The sequence below is a fragment of the Panthera pardus genome, unplaced genomic scaffold (assembly GCF_024362965.1).
Source record: "Panthera pardus isolate Hobbes unplaced genomic scaffold, ASM2436296v1 HiC_scaffold_6, whole genome shotgun sequence".
In the NCBI taxonomy this organism is placed as follows: Eukaryota; Metazoa; Chordata; class Mammalia; order Carnivora; family Felidae; genus Panthera; species Panthera pardus.
This window is the reverse complement of record NW_026526991.1, coordinates 106,163,254-106,178,714: the sequence shown is the minus strand read 5'-3', so window position 1 is coordinate 106,178,714 and position 15,461 is coordinate 106,163,254. Positions and strand designations below refer to the sequence as shown.

Genomic DNA, 15,461 nt, shown 5'->3' with positions numbered 1-15,461 from the left:
CAGCAGGAAATTAGACCAGCTTTTCTCAAAGTGAGGTCACTGGATTACCAGTATGGAACTCTCTAGAAGTTGCTGGTCGAAATCTCTAGAGGTGTGGGTCCTTCATGAGCTCTTATTGGGTTTAACTGTGTCTGAGAATCACAATCACTGGGTCAGAATGCACTGTGAAAAAATGCTTTTTTAACATACTAATAATACTGAGATACTACAAAATTTTCTCTAAGAGGTTTTAAAAGAAGATAGAGAAATATGCTTGCTTGATGACAGGACCATCTCAAGATGACCCATCTCTAGAGACCAGATGTCCACTCCCAGACCATATTTTAGGCATTTTCTTGGTCACTGGAGTATACTGGAGACAAGGTTCAGAAGGGGCATGGGATTCCCCACATAGTTATAGTCTCTACGTTGTTTTCCAAAAGCACCCGAGGGGTTGGAGGCTTGCAAAACAGGAAGATGATGGCCTTTGCCAAAGTAACTTCCAATTAGATAATGAAATTATTCTGTTTATAGACTTTACAGAGATCTGAAATACCACTAATCTTTCTTGTGGAGGGACTATGGGAAGCTCTCTGACAAAGACAGATTTTTAAAAATGGCTTCTTGGCAATAGTTTCAGTTTAGAAGTAGATAAATTATTGATTAGAAATAGAATGAATGTCAAATCTCTTCAAGACTCTATGACAATATCTAGGAACAAGAATTCTTTTCTATAGGAATCTAAAAAACAAAAGCAAAAACAAACCCCCAAACACATAGACTTTTGAGAACTATTTAGGAGGCACTGAAAACTCCAAGTGAAAAATAGCTTTTACCAGACCCAAGGAGGAACAGGTAGAATCAGCAAATATCCAACAACAAGAATCCATATGTAAAAATCCTTTAAGGCACACCTCTGGGATAAAGACAAGACAGTTCAGCAGTCAACTTCACAGTTCATGGTCATGGTTAGGAGCACAGAACCTGAGGTCAGACACAGATCTGCTACTTAATCCCAGATTCATCCCTGAGCAGTTTGTGTGGCTTGGGTAAGTGACTTAAATCTTTAAACCACAGTTTCCTCATCTATAAAATGGGAATTATGATAATAGTACACTCCTCTGGCCCTCTCTTACAGTTAATTGTGAGGATGAGTCAAGTGAAAAAAGCCAGACCACACTAGATGCACAGAGTAAGTACTGATGCATATTAACAATAATTGTTATATTTCTACTACTTTTAGTAACAAACCAAGGGTTTTCTGTAATGCCAAGATATTCAGGGCATACAGAAAGAGTTTTTTTCTGGGGTGAGGGGAAGGGAGGTGTTTGCTCAGGAACATTAAACTTGTGGGTTTAAATTCTGCATGTCCTTGAAGTCCATCCTGTGACATTAAACATTCCCCAGGGACTTTCTCCTTTTCCCAACTTCTAATAGCACGTATTCCCATCCTTGTCCCAACATTTGCCAGCTCATTTTATTCTGTCTTAGATTTTCTTTCAATGGTTTCATATGCACAAACTCCATCTCCCTAGCCAGGCTTTAAACTTCTCCTGGGTTCAGGTCATACCATACCTCTCTTCCCTTATCTCTCAGAGCTTGATGCATAGTAGGAACATGGGAGAGAAACAGAAGTAAGAGACTGTATATGTGTAGGTGGCTCTCAGGGCCCCACCTCTCCGTCCTCCAAATAACAACAAAGATAATAAACAGGTTAATAATAAGTCTTCTGGCTGCTGAGTGTCCCTGGGCCTGGCACTGTTTAAGTGCCTTCTCTCATCTGACCTTCGACAGCACCCCAGGAATGAGTGTGTGCTGGCGGCTGCTGAGAGAGCCATAAAGAGAACAACAAACTGAGGGCAGTGTTGCAAGCCCTGACCATTCATACAGCCATGTTCAGAACACAAGCAGGTATGGTTACCTTCAAATCCCTGAATGAAAGATACTGAGCCCACTCCCTCTTTTCCCAATACAATACAACTGATGGTTTCGGTGCCCTATTATCAGTTGGGATCCCAAAGCAGAGACTCTTACAAAGAGGAGGTTTGTCAGAGTTTGAGCCTCCTCCCTTTCACATGTTTCTGATATGTCCCTTCAAGGTTGACCACAACCTACTGCAACTCAGACATATATCTCAAAGATTTTTAAGAAACAATGTTTATGTTCATGTGAGGCCTTCTGAGAGTTTCCTATTCTATTTAAATCTTTCACTGAAAATGAGAATGTGAAGAAATTGGAACCCATATACATCACCAGTGGGAATGCAAAATGGTGCAGTCTCTTTGGAAACAGTTTGGCAGTTTCTCAAAATCTTAAATGTGCAGTTATCAGATGACCTAAAAATTCTAGTCCTAGGTATATATCTAAGAGAAATGAAACTGAAAATCCATACAAAAACTTATACATGAATATTCATAGCAGCATTATTCATAGTAGCCAAAAGGTAAAGATAAACCAAATATCCATCAACTGATGAATGAACATACAAACACAATGTGTATCCACAGAATGGAATATTATTCAGCCATAAAGAGGAATAAAGTACTGACACATGGTACAACATGGGTGAATCTTGAAACCATTACATAAGTGAAAGAAGCCCAGTCGCAAAACACCACAGACTGCATAATATCACTTATAGAAATTGTCAAGAATAGGGAAATCTACAGAAATAGAAAGTAAATTTTATTGGTTGCTGCTGGGAGGAATGTGGGGAGAATGAGGAGTGGGTATGGGTTTCTTTCTGGGGTGATAAAAATGTTCTAAAACTAAATTGTGGTGATGGTTGCAAAGTTATGTGAATGTACAGAAAAACACTGAACTGTACACTTTAGAGGCATGAATTATAGTATGTAAATTATATGTCAATAAAGCTGCTTAAAAACGATGGTTGTGATTCAATCAATTGATTTCACCACTCAAATAGGTCACAACACAGTCGAAATGACTGTCCTAGAGCGTGCTGCCTGGCCCCATGCCCCCGCCCATGCCTCCTCTTCATGAGAATCACTGCTTGACCCCGAGAGCTGGGGAGATTGTAGTCTTCGGGTGGGTGGATGGACAGGCAGATGGAGAGGGGGTGAATGTGAGGAAGGAGGGGTGAAAGCCATCTGTGCCATGATAGCCATCATCCTTACTCAGTTAAGGAAACTGGACTGCATTTTCAGCAGCACATGCACAGGAAAAAGACCACATTGCTCAGTCTCTCGAACAGTTGGGGTGGCCATGAGAACAGATCCTTTGGTAAGATCTCTCAAAGAGCTCTGGAAGGGCTGACTCAGCCAGGATGGGTGTCTGCTTTGGTCCCTTGCTCTTTCTCTTCTCCCTGCCTTGATTCAAACATGATGGCTCAATCTCTGAAAGCCACCTAATGACCCAGAGAATGGAAAGTGGTTCTAAGGCTGTCAAAGTAAAGGACAGCAGGGAGGGGTGCCTGGGTGGCTCAGTCAGTTGAGCATCTGACTTTGGCTCAGGTCATGATTATGCATTTGTGGGTTTGAGCCCCAGGTTGGGCTCTGTACTGACAGCTCAGAGCCTGAAGCCTGCTTCAAATTCTGTGTCTTGCTTTCTCTTTGCTCCTCCCCCCACCTCAAAAATAATAAACATTAAAAAAAAAAGGACAGAGGGGACGGGGTCTCTGTCTTCTTCAGTTAACCTGGGATGCCCACTTCTGCACTTTTTTTAAAGTTTATGTATTTATTTTGAGAGAGAGAGCGAGAAAGAGACACATGTGAGCAGGGAAGGGGCAGAAAGAGAGAGAGAGAGAGAGAGAGAGAATCCCAAGTAGGCTCCACAGTATCAGTGCAGAGCCCGACACAGGGCTCAATCTCATGAACTGTGAGATCATGACCTGAGCTGAGATCAAGAATAAGATGCTTAACTGACTGAGCCACATAGATGCCCCTCTATACTTCTTTTATGTAACTAAATAAATCCCAAATTTGTTTGTGCCACTGAGTTGTCTCTGGTAGCAGTGGTCAAAGGTACTTATAAATGATATGTCATCTAAATGAAGAAAAATTCCTCTCCATCATATATGAGCCAAGGATAGACCTCTTAAGAAATAGCAGCTACTCTCCCACCCAGGACTTTCTGCCTCCCTTGCCTTCTGGAAGAACTTCTACCTGAGTTCCAGGTCCAAAGGGAAGTGAGAAACCAAATACCTTGTGATTTTAAATATCCGCAGTAGCCGGACACATCTCAGTACAGAGATGCCCAAGGGAGACATGATCTTGGTCTCCACCAGGATGGTCTCCAGAATGCCCCCACACACGATGAAGCAGTCAAAGCGGTTGAAGAGGGACACAAAGTAGGCCTGCAGGCCCAGGCTGTACATCTTTAGCAGCATCTCCGCAGTGAAAAGGGCCAGTAGTGCCTTGTTGGCCGTGTCTGGTGGGTTCAAGAGAGGGGGTAGGATCCCAACACAGATGTGAGAGTGGGGAGAGGGGGGAGGAGGAGAAAGAAAACAGTAATTATCATCACTGGAGAAAAAGCCAGATGCTTCCCTTCCCAGCCAGGACACCTCTCCCATATGTTGCTGCCAGAACAGAACAATTGGGGCCAAAGTGACAAGAAAGGGGTATCTAGTAATAATCACAGTAAACATGTATTGAGGATCTACCATGTATCAAAGGCTTTGTGTGCTGATCTTCTTTATTCCTCCCAGCAGCTTTTCAGAGATGAGAAGTGAGGTTCTGAGAGGTAAGTAATCTGCCCAAACCAATCAGCCAAAAGGGGGAGCCAAGTCACCCGTCTGCCCTCTACACTGGGAGACTGTCCACCTCCCAGCATTCTGGAATGCAGCCCCTGTGTCTGCCTGACTCCCTGGGCATGGAGCTGAGGCACTGGCTAGGGAGGTCCTCTTCTAGGGGTTCAGGGAAGGGTACTAACTGCCCATTGAGGACAGCTCCTCGTGCTCAGGCCACTACTGTCCTCTTTCTTGGCTTTTTGCTCACCTCATCCTCACACGTTCTGGCAGGTCCACCTGCAGGCTATTGTATTGAAAATCCATTCTGGGAAGTTGGCAGCCAAGGGTTGAGATAGCCAAACAGGGGGCAGCATGTGTCCTTGTCACCTGGACCCAACGGTGACTGTTGGGGTAGGCAGATGGTGTGGGCCTACACAGGTGAGCCACATCTGTTTATAATGAGGTTGCACATTTTACTATGGGGCTTGCAAACTGTCAGGCCTTTGGTATCTCCAGCATGGTGCCTGCCAAGAGCCACGGCCACTGGCAACTTTCCCATCAACCTTGTGCCTGTGACCATTCCCTCCCTGGGATTTAGGGCTAAGTTAACAAGAGTAAAGCAGGATAGTGCCAGGGGCTGCCCCTCACCTTGGACCTCCGTGAGCCAGTGGGGCTGGTTGTAATGTTCTGAGGCGATGGTGAGTGTGTTGAGGAACACCAGGAAGATCACAAGCCAGTAGAAGACATTAGACTTGACTGCAGCACGACACTTTCTTCTGCAGAACCGATTCCACCGACGCCAGTAGCGGCTGGAAAAGGAGCAAGGAGAGAGGGATGGGGAGGGAGGTGACTGTGAAATTCAGATTTTTTCCAATCTGAAAGGTATCATAGTGGTCTCCTTTCTTCCCTTAATGGACTTGGCCTCACCAGAGCAGTACAATCTGGTGGCAAACAGATAAGCTTCATGTCAAATTAACCAGGATCTGTCACTTGTGTGGCCTCAGGTGTAGCCCTGCCCCTTGTAAGCTTTGATTTTTCCCATTTGTAAAACAGGAATAGGGCCAAGCTCACAGGGTTGTTGTTCAGATCAATAAAATCCATATATATATATACATATATATATATATATATATATATATATATACACACACACACACACACACACACCATATATTGCATCTGGTATAAATAGATATTTTTTTATAATAATAGCATCATTCAAAATTATATTGCAAGTATTAGGAGAATTATTAGTGATGGTAGGAATAGGACTAGTAATGTCTACCATTAATGAAACTTCGTCTATGCCTGTTACCATATTAGGCACTTTCCATGCCTTCTCTTTAATTCTTTAAATAACCCTGAAAAGCAGGTGTTATCCTGATTTTGAGGAGGAGTAAATTAAGGGCCATGGAGGTTGAATACCTTGATTAATATCACACAGTGGCAGAGCCAGATTTGGTTCTCCCCCGACCCCAGCCCAGTCTCTCGCCCAGATGCTGCCTCATCTGTAAAGTGTAAGGGCTGAATCTGGATCAGAGGTTCTTTGCCTTTATGGGGTTATGGAATGTTTTCAGACTCTGATGAATGTTTAGATCCTCTGTTCAGAAAAGAGCATACATGCACACACGCATACATACACACACATCTCTGCATACTAGTTCATACAACAGCACATGGACCCCTGGAAGCTTAGCTATGGTCCTTAAAATGTTCCTTTGGTCTCTTGGTTAGGGACTTCTGTCAATGATTCTCAAACCTGGCTGTACATAAAATTACCTGGGGAAGCTTAAAAAAACAATCATAACCTCCCACTAGTACCTAGGCTCCAACTCCAAATCAATTAAATCTGATTCTCTGGGGGCTGGGTATTTTTTAAAGCTCCCCAGAGGGTTCTAATCTATAACCATGGTTGAGAACCATTAAGCTAGATTATACCAAGGAGTCACTCACATTTTTAAATTCTATGGTGCAGGAGTTTATAGCTTTCCCAAATTTCATCCTTATTAGATAGAGAAAATACATAGCTATGTTTGGTAGTTCCGCTGACCAAACATTTAATAAATGCTGACAGTAGCAACAAAGGAGAGAAGGAAGGGGATTGTGGAGAAGTGCCTTGGAGGGAGACTTACAGAGGCCACCTTAACGATTTCCAGAGAGAGAATGATGGAATTTGATTTTAGAAAACCATCTAAACAACAAAACAACTTCTAGATCAGAGGTAGTATGAGAAATATTCTTTTGACCATCTGGGCTGGAGATGATGAAGGCAGTAGCTTTATTAATGGAAAAGAGGACACTGAGTTGACACTCCACAATTTTGGAGGCAGAATCAATAGGACTTTGAGCTTGACTGGATGTGCAAGGTAAGAGAGAAAGGTATGGAAGGACAGCCAAAACTTCTAGCTGGGGTGATTTGGAGAGTGGCACCTCTAGCCAATATAGGTACAGACAAGGAGAAGCAGTGCTCTGGGCAGGGAGGTTGCTATGAGGGGAAAGTAGGGGCGCCCAGCTCAAAAAATAGATTTGAAGTGCTTGCAGGTCATGTATATAGAGAGACCCAACAGGCAGTCAGAAGGCAGTGCCCCTGTGTGGGTAATAAAGAAGGCAGGGAAGGAACAAAGAAGCATCTTGGAACAATAGTCCATGAATATCTGTATTCACATCTGTATTCTACGTTTCTAGAAATGCAGATCCTTGCTGCTATGGATTCATCCACCCACCCCCAAACTGACTTTCAAGACAGCTTGACTTCATTTATGTTTTCATTCTGTATTTTCTACCTACTGTCTGTGGAAAATCCTGTTACCAAATCTTTGTTAAAATCTATTAGGATTTTAACTCACTTTAGAAAAGTGAGAAGTACATTTAAGAAGAGAACTGTTTCCTCAGAACTGCAGACAGAACTTAGTTTTTGGCTTGCAGAACAGGGAGGGAAGGAAGAATTAATCACATAGTGTTCTGATCTGACCCTACCTCATCATGGGTGCTTGAATGCCATCTCTAGTGTGTGCTATCTCTTTGTAGGGGATACTTACATGCTACTTAGGGGTAATTCACTGCATAGAGAAGAAATGCATTGGGGCCAGAAAATTAAGGTTTCGAAATGCACATAGGGAGTCTTACATCTTCCTAGACATACCACCCTGGGTAAGAATGAAGATGAGGGAGGCTGAGGAGAGGGGCAAAGGAGTGGGACAAGGGGTTCTTGGTGGTCCTCTGGAGTTTGCCAGCTCTCGATACTGAGGAGTCTTATCTTGACAGGACAGGACACTGATTCTTCCCTATTATTGTGGTTATTAATAATGTAGAAAAATTTGGTGCAATTTTTTCCTAAAAAATGAATTTCAGGACAAACTTCTATCTGGTCTTAAATAGCTTACACTGTAGTTTCAAAGAATATTTTAAATAGATATAATTTTATGTTACAGAAATCACTGATAATTGTGATTCAGAGTCCAAAGAATCAAGTTTGCATTTCTTTACAGTATATAAAAATGGACTTGGAGTCAGTTTAATACTGAGAACTTGATTAAGTTCCTCTTGTCCCGAGTTTGGGATACGAGGTACCACATAGTCAGGCCTATCCCATGGGTCTAGAACTGCCTGACTCGCTGAAGGAGTGGCTGTCGGATAGGGTAGTGGCTGTTAAATGTGCTGTTCCTGTGCACATCCATTCAGGGGAGTCACATGGATTTGGGCTGGGGTGGGGGTGGGGGTAATTACTATCCAGAGAAAGTATTTAAAGATAATTATACACCTCCCACTCTTCAAAATATAGCTTTGCTTGACAACTGGTTTCCTGGCAACACTTCCTACTGTATAATAAATGTAATGATTTATTAGAATGTGTAAATTTATTTGTGTGTTTACATACACACGGAGGATATAGAAATTAAATGATAAAATAGGGAGGAGAAATTTGCCTGCTATTCATGTTCCCCTCACACTAAGCACAAGAGTCATTTACTCTAGAAATAGAAGTTCCCATATGTAGACATAGGACAGAAAGGTGGATATGAATGTGCCTAATCTACTTCTTCAAAATTCTGTATCATTGCATCCCCATGGGAAAGTTCCGTTCACTCACCCTGGGATCCACCCTACCTTTTCCTAATTCTGGGCCTTACTCTTGCCTTTCCACCTACATGGACTGTCCCCACAACTCCCAGGACCTTCCCTTCCTATGTCCTGCCATTCTTTAGGGCTTAGCTCAAGTCCCAGCTTCTCCGTGGTGAAATTTTCTAAGTTTTCCCAGACTTAGTACTCCTGTCACACTTATTGTCTGCATTACTCATTTTAGTTATACATTAAGGAAATAATTATTAAACACCTATCATGGGATAGGTAATAGATATTCAACAGTTAACAGGATAGACAGTCTTTGCATAAAACTCATGCTTAAAGACCCTTGTAAGCAATGAAAGAGTTTGCTTACCACCAAGGCAGGCTTCACAGAGGTGCCACAGGAACACACCAAAGGGCCTCCTAGCCAGGGGTGGAGGAGCCAGCAAAGGTTACCCAAAAGAAATGATTTCTCATTTCCCCATACTGTCAGTTATCTTTTAGTATATGGTTCTTGCCTCTCCAGTGAGATCATAGGATCCTTGAGGGAAAAAGACTATGTCTTACACTTTGCTATAGATCCACAGTACTTAGTGCAGTCCATTTCACATGGTAAGGACATTTGACTGATAGGTTGGTAGAACAGCAGAGACAAACTCTATGCAGATTTACTAACATCTTGCTGAAGACAAGACTTGAGAGCCTGGAGCTTTTGTGACCCAGGGATGAAAGTGGGGGTGAGGAAAGGGCAGTGTTACTAAAAGAGTTTGCTTGGCATATAATTTTTGTCAGGCATCTAGAAGAGTAGACAACAGCAAAATGGTGGACATTTCAGGCTCTTTCTAGTGGCTAGAATAAGTTCCTATCTTTTCTTTAACTGGGAACAAGCAACACAGAAAATGATTACATTTAACTCTTTTATACTATATGTAAGTAACTTAAAATAGATTATCAGAGATTAGGAAAATTTATATATGTGCCTTGTCCTTGCTGCTCATTTCACTGAAGATGGGGCAAGACAGTCCTTCCAGATTTTAGAACGCTATGGGGTTCACTTCAGAACTCTGTAAAGTCAAGATCTGGAAACTCCAACAGGTTATCTGATTAATCCCTGCAAGTTGCATAAGACTTTCTAAATAACTTGTTCCATAACTGTTTAAATCCTATTCTGAACCATGATGCCCAAATGTTGCAAAATTCGTTATTGTAACTAATTCCTCAAAGTGGAGACTTGGCTTACAAAAGGAATCCCCTAATATTGCCTGAACATTATAACTTGATTATAATTTGCTGAGTTTCCTCTAAAGTTTCTCTTCTAACATTTCTTTTAAATAAACCATGACTTTGTATCATTCTGTATTGCAGATGTCTGGAAATTCAAATTGTCTTATTTGTCATTGTTAAACTGAGAAAGTGATCAGGACATTTTGTTAAAACTTAAATTTTAGAATCTTTTTAAAGAGTAAAACAGGCTCTTCACTGTTTACAAAGTTATTCTGAGTTGCAAAAATTCCCTCTCCATTTCCCCCCTGTACTACTATGCTTTTCTCCTGTATGCTCCCATTCAATCATGGCTGCCATAATCAGGCAGAAAGTATGAAGATACATTCTTCTTGCATCTGTAGTGGAAATCCTAGCAGCAGACTGAAATAATTCCAGATCTACTTTGATAATTTTCATGGCATTTTCAATCCATTGCCCGGCTTTGCTATTCCTTAAACACACAACATCAGTGGACTGTAGAATCTAGACTAGAGGGTTGCCATTTTGTATCTTCTCAGACCTTTTAGGGCCAGCCCATCTGGTGCAGTAGCTACTAGACACATGTGGCTCTTGAGCACTTGAAATTGGCTAATCCAAACTGAAACATGTAGTAAGTGTCAAATAAACGCTGTATTTCAAAGATTTAGTACAAAAATTAATGTAAAATATCTCAATTTTTATATTAAACAGGGGTTAAGATGGCAGAGGACTAGGAGGACCCTAAGCTTGCCTCATCCCTCAAACACAGATAAATATCAAACCATCATGAACATCCAATATCTGAAGGCTAAGAGAGCAAAACTGCACAACAAGAGGTAGAAAACAGCCACACTGTGGAAGACAGGAGCTGCAGAGAGTTGATTTGGGGGAGAGAAGAGTTGCAGATGCTGCAATGGGGACAGAGTTCTGATCTTGTAGAGAGTAGCAAAAGAGAAAGAAAGAGAAGGAAAGAGTGAAAGTGCACGAAGGGAACTGTACAAGAAAAACTCTCCCCCAAAACCACTGTCTGGGAAAAGGAGAGCAGTGCAGTGGAAAGCTGAAATTTTTTTTTCAATATATGAAATTTATTGTCAAATTGGTTTCCATACAACACCCAGTGCTCATCCCAAAAGGTGCCCTCCTCAATACCCATCACCCACCCTCCCCTCCCTCCCACCCCTCCATCAACCCTCAGTTTGTTCTCAGTTTTTAAGAGTCTCTTATGCTTTGCCTCTCTCCCACTCTAACCTCTTTTTTTTCCCCTTCCCCTCCCCCATGGGTTTCTGTTAAGTTTCTCAGGATCCACATAAAAGTGAAAACATATGGTATCTGTCTTTCTCTCTATGTCTTACTTCACTTGGAAAGCTGAAATTTTGAAGGTCTGTGCCATTGCTAGGGTCATGCCTGGTGGGCTTGGTGGTGCTCTGGTGGGGAAGGAAGGTAGAGACCCAGGAGTGGGCAGCATGGTCTGAGAATTCCCTGGGTTGCACAGAGATAAACAGTTTCCCTGCTTGGAGTGCATTTGGGAGTGGTGGCATGTCCCCTCTGGGGACAAAAAAAGTGGCAGCAGCAATGTGCTGCCCTGTTCCCTAGCATAGGAAAAAAGACACTGCCTAAGGACAACAAACCTTTGTCTGGAGTTGTGCTGTTCTTTACCATAAACTCTGAACCACTACACGATCTCGTGACCATTTTCTGAGACAAATCAGCAAATGGCAAAAACCTGGCTAGGCCCTCTCCCAGAGGATCAGCATGTGTTTGAGCCATACAGATCTCTAAAATTTGTAATTTTGAAACCTAGCCGCATGCCTGAGATAAAACACAGGAGTACTGTGCTACCTGGCAGACAGACAGCTCGGTCGCAGGCAGGGTGAAGGCAGGGATCTGGAAGAGGCTAGGGACACAAAAGAGGTGCTTGTCTGGTCTTTTGTGAGGGCTTTCTGAAGAGTGGTGGGCATGAACTCCCCACTCCGGGGACAAGAGATTGGGGTGACACTATTCCCCCCACCCTAGCCCACCCATCAGCACTGATCAACTTCAGTGAGCAAAACAGCACTAGCAAGTGGAGGCTGTAGTTGCTTACATTAAGTTCTGCCCCCTGTACCCTGCAGGTGCATCTCTACTAGGACAAATCAGTCTGAGATTCAGTGCAGCAGGCCACAGCCCCAGAAGACCAGCACAAACCCCTTGCATGCATCAAGTCTACTGATCAAAGGTGCTGCAAAAGCTTCAGCTCTAGGGGAAATAGGATCTAGTTTCCTTTTTTTTTTTTTTTTTGGACCTCTTCTATCACTCTCAGGAGCAGGAATATAGGAGCAGGCTTTTCTAACAATCCCCCCCCCCCAAAAAAAAAACTAGTGACCCAGACAAAATGACAAGACAAAGGAATTCACCCCAAAAGAAAGAACAGGAAGAAGTTATGACCAGGGATTTAATCAATATAGATATAAGTAAGATGTCTGAACCAGAATTTAAGACAATAATCATAAGGATATTAGCTAGGCTTGAGAAAAGCATAGAACACACTAGAGAATCCCTTATTGCAGAGATAAAAGAACTAAAAATTCGTGAGGCTGAAATAAAAAATGCAATAACCAAGATGCACAACCAAATGGATGCAATGACAATGAGGAAGGACAAAGCAGAGGAATGAATCGGTGATATAAAAGATAAGATTATGAAAAATAATGAAGGTGAAAAAAAGAGGGAAAGAAAGGTTTTGGATCATGAATGCAGACTTAGGAAACTGAGTGACTCCTTAAAGCATAATAATATTCATATTATAGAAGTCCCAGAAGAAGAAGATAAAGAAAAAGGAGAAGGAGGATTACTTGAGTTAATTATAGTTGAAAACTTCCTTACTCTGGGGAAGGAAACAGACATTGAAATTCATGAAACACAGAGAACTCCCATTAAATTCAACAAAAGCCAGCCATCTCAAAGACATATCATAGTCAAATTCACAAAATACACAGACAAGGAAAAAATCCTAAAACCAGCAATGGAAAAAAAAGTCCTTAACCTACAAGGGAAGACAGATCAGGTTCAGAATGGATCTGTCCAAAGAAATTTGGCAGGCCAAAAGGTAGTGGCATAATATATTCAATGTGCTGAATGGGAAAAATATGCAGCCAAGAACACTGTATCCAGCAAGGCTGTCATTCAGAATAGGAGAGATAAAGAGTTTCCCAAACAAAAACTAAAGGATTTCGTGACCACCCAACCAGCCCTGCAAGATATATTAAAGAGGACTCTTTGAGTGGAGGAAAAAATACCAAAAACAACAAAAATCAGAAAGAAAATAGAACATCACCAGAAACACCAACTGTACAGGTTAACACAATGGCACTAAATTAATATCTTTCAATAATCACTCTAAATGTAAATGCTAATGTACAGACTAAATGCAAATGTAAAGACTAAATGCTCTTATCAAAAGAATAGGGTATCAGAATGGATAAAAAAACAAGACTCATCTATATGTTGTGTACAAGAGACTCATTTTAGACCTAAAGAAATCTGTAGAATGAAAGTGAGGGGATGGACAACCACATATCATGGTAATGGTCGCCAAAAGAAAGCTGAAGTAGCCATAGTAGGGGACTTTAACACCCCACTTACAACAATGGACAGATTAAGCAGAAAATCAGCACACAGAAACAGTGACTTTGAATAAAACACTGGACTGCAAGGACTTAACAGATATATTGAGAACACTCATCCTAAAGCAGTGGAATCCATATTCTTTTTGAGTGCACATAGAACATTCTTCAGAATAGATCACATACTGGGTCACAAATCGGATCTCAACAAGCACAAAAGAACACAGCATCCAACTTTTCTGACCAAAATGCTATGAAACTCAAAGTCAACCACAAGAGAAATTTGGAAAGACCACAAATACATGGAGGTTAAAGAATATCCTACTAAAGAATGAATGGATTAACGAGGAAATTAGAGAAGAAATAAAAAAATACATGGAAGCAAATGAAAATGAAAACAGGACAATCTAGAACCTTTGGGATGCAGCAAAGGTGGTCCTAAGAGGGAAGTATATTGCGATTCAGGTCTACCTTGGAAAGCAAGAAAAGTCTCAAATACATAGCCTAACGACCTTACACCTTAAGAAGCTAGAAAAGGAACAGCAAATAAAGCCAGCAGAAGAAGGAAAATAATAAATATTAGAGCAGAAATGAATTATATAGAAACAAAATAACCAGGTAGAACATATTAAAAAACTAACAACTTGTTCTTTGAGAGAATTAATAAAATTGATAACCCCTAGCCAGATTTATCAAAAAGAAAAGAGAAAAGATCCAAATAGATAAAATCACGAATGAAAGAGGAGAGATCACAACCAACACCACAGAAATACAAACAATTACGAGACTATTCTGGAACAGATTTTGAAAAGACCCATAACCAGCAAATAAATTGAATCTGTAATCAAAAGTCTCCCAACAAACAAAAGTCCAGGCCCAGATGGCTTCTCAGGGGAATTCTAACAGACATTTAAAGAAGAGTTAATATCTAGTCTTCTCAAACTGTTCCAAAAAATATAAAGGGAAGGAAAACTTCAAAATTCACTCTATGAGGCCAATATCACCTTGATTCCAAAACCAGTCAAAGATCCCATTAAAAAGGAGAATTACAGGCCAATATCCATGATGAACATGGATGTGAAAATTCTCAACAGGATACTATCAAATTGAATCCAATAGTTCATTAAAAGAATTATTAGCCATATTCAAGTGGAATTTATTCCTGGGCTGCATGGGTGGTTCAATATCTGCAAATTAATCAACGTGATACCCCACATTAATAAAAGAAAGGATAAGAACCATATGATCCTCTCAATAGATGCAGAAAAGGCATTTGACAAAACATAGCATCCATTCTTGATAAAGGCCCTCAACAAAGTAAGTATAGATGGAACATACCTCAATATCATAAAAGTCATATATGAAAGACACACAGCTAATACCATCCTCAATGGTGAAAAACTGAGAGCTTTTCCTCTATGGTCAGAAACAAGACAGGGATGTCCGCTCTCCCCATTACTATTTAACATAGTACTGGAAGTCTTAGATTCAGCAATTAACAACAAAAAGAAATAAAAGGCATCCAAATCAGCAAGGAAGAATTTACTATTTGAAGACAATATGATACTCTATGTAGAAAACCCAAAAGACTCCACCAAAAAAGAATTGCTAGAACTAATACATGAATTCAGCAAAGTTGCAGAATATAAAATCAATGTACAGAAATTGTTTGCGTTTCTATACACCAATAATGAAGTGCAGAAAAAGAAATCAAGGAATTGATCCCATTTGCAGTTGCACTAAAAACCATAAGATAGATACCTAGGAATAAACCTAACCAAAGAGGTAAGAGATCTGTACTCTGACAACTATAGAACACTTATGAAAGAAATTGAAGAGGACACAAAGAAATGTGAAAAAATTCCATGCTCATGGATTAGAAGAAC

The 15,461-nt window shown here is 41.0% G+C and overlaps 1 protein-coding gene across 50 annotated transcripts in view; it reads right to left on the bottom strand.

Moving 5' to 3' along the window:
- Window positions 1–15,461, bottom strand: part of CACNA1C (calcium voltage-gated channel subunit alpha1 C) — a 752,487-nt gene that overhangs the window by 126,259 nt on the left and 610,767 nt on the right. For all 50 annotated transcript variants that reach the window (XM_019464982.2, XM_053895067.1, XM_053895065.1 and 47 more), the window contains 2 exons: window positions 5,315–5,475; window positions 4,143–4,368 (listed from right to left, as the gene is read on the bottom strand). In XM_019464982.2, coding sequence (XP_019320527.2) covers window positions 4,143–4,368; window positions 5,315–5,475 — 387 coding nt within the window. The remainder of the gene's footprint in view (window positions 1–4,142; window positions 4,369–5,314; window positions 5,476–15,461) is intronic.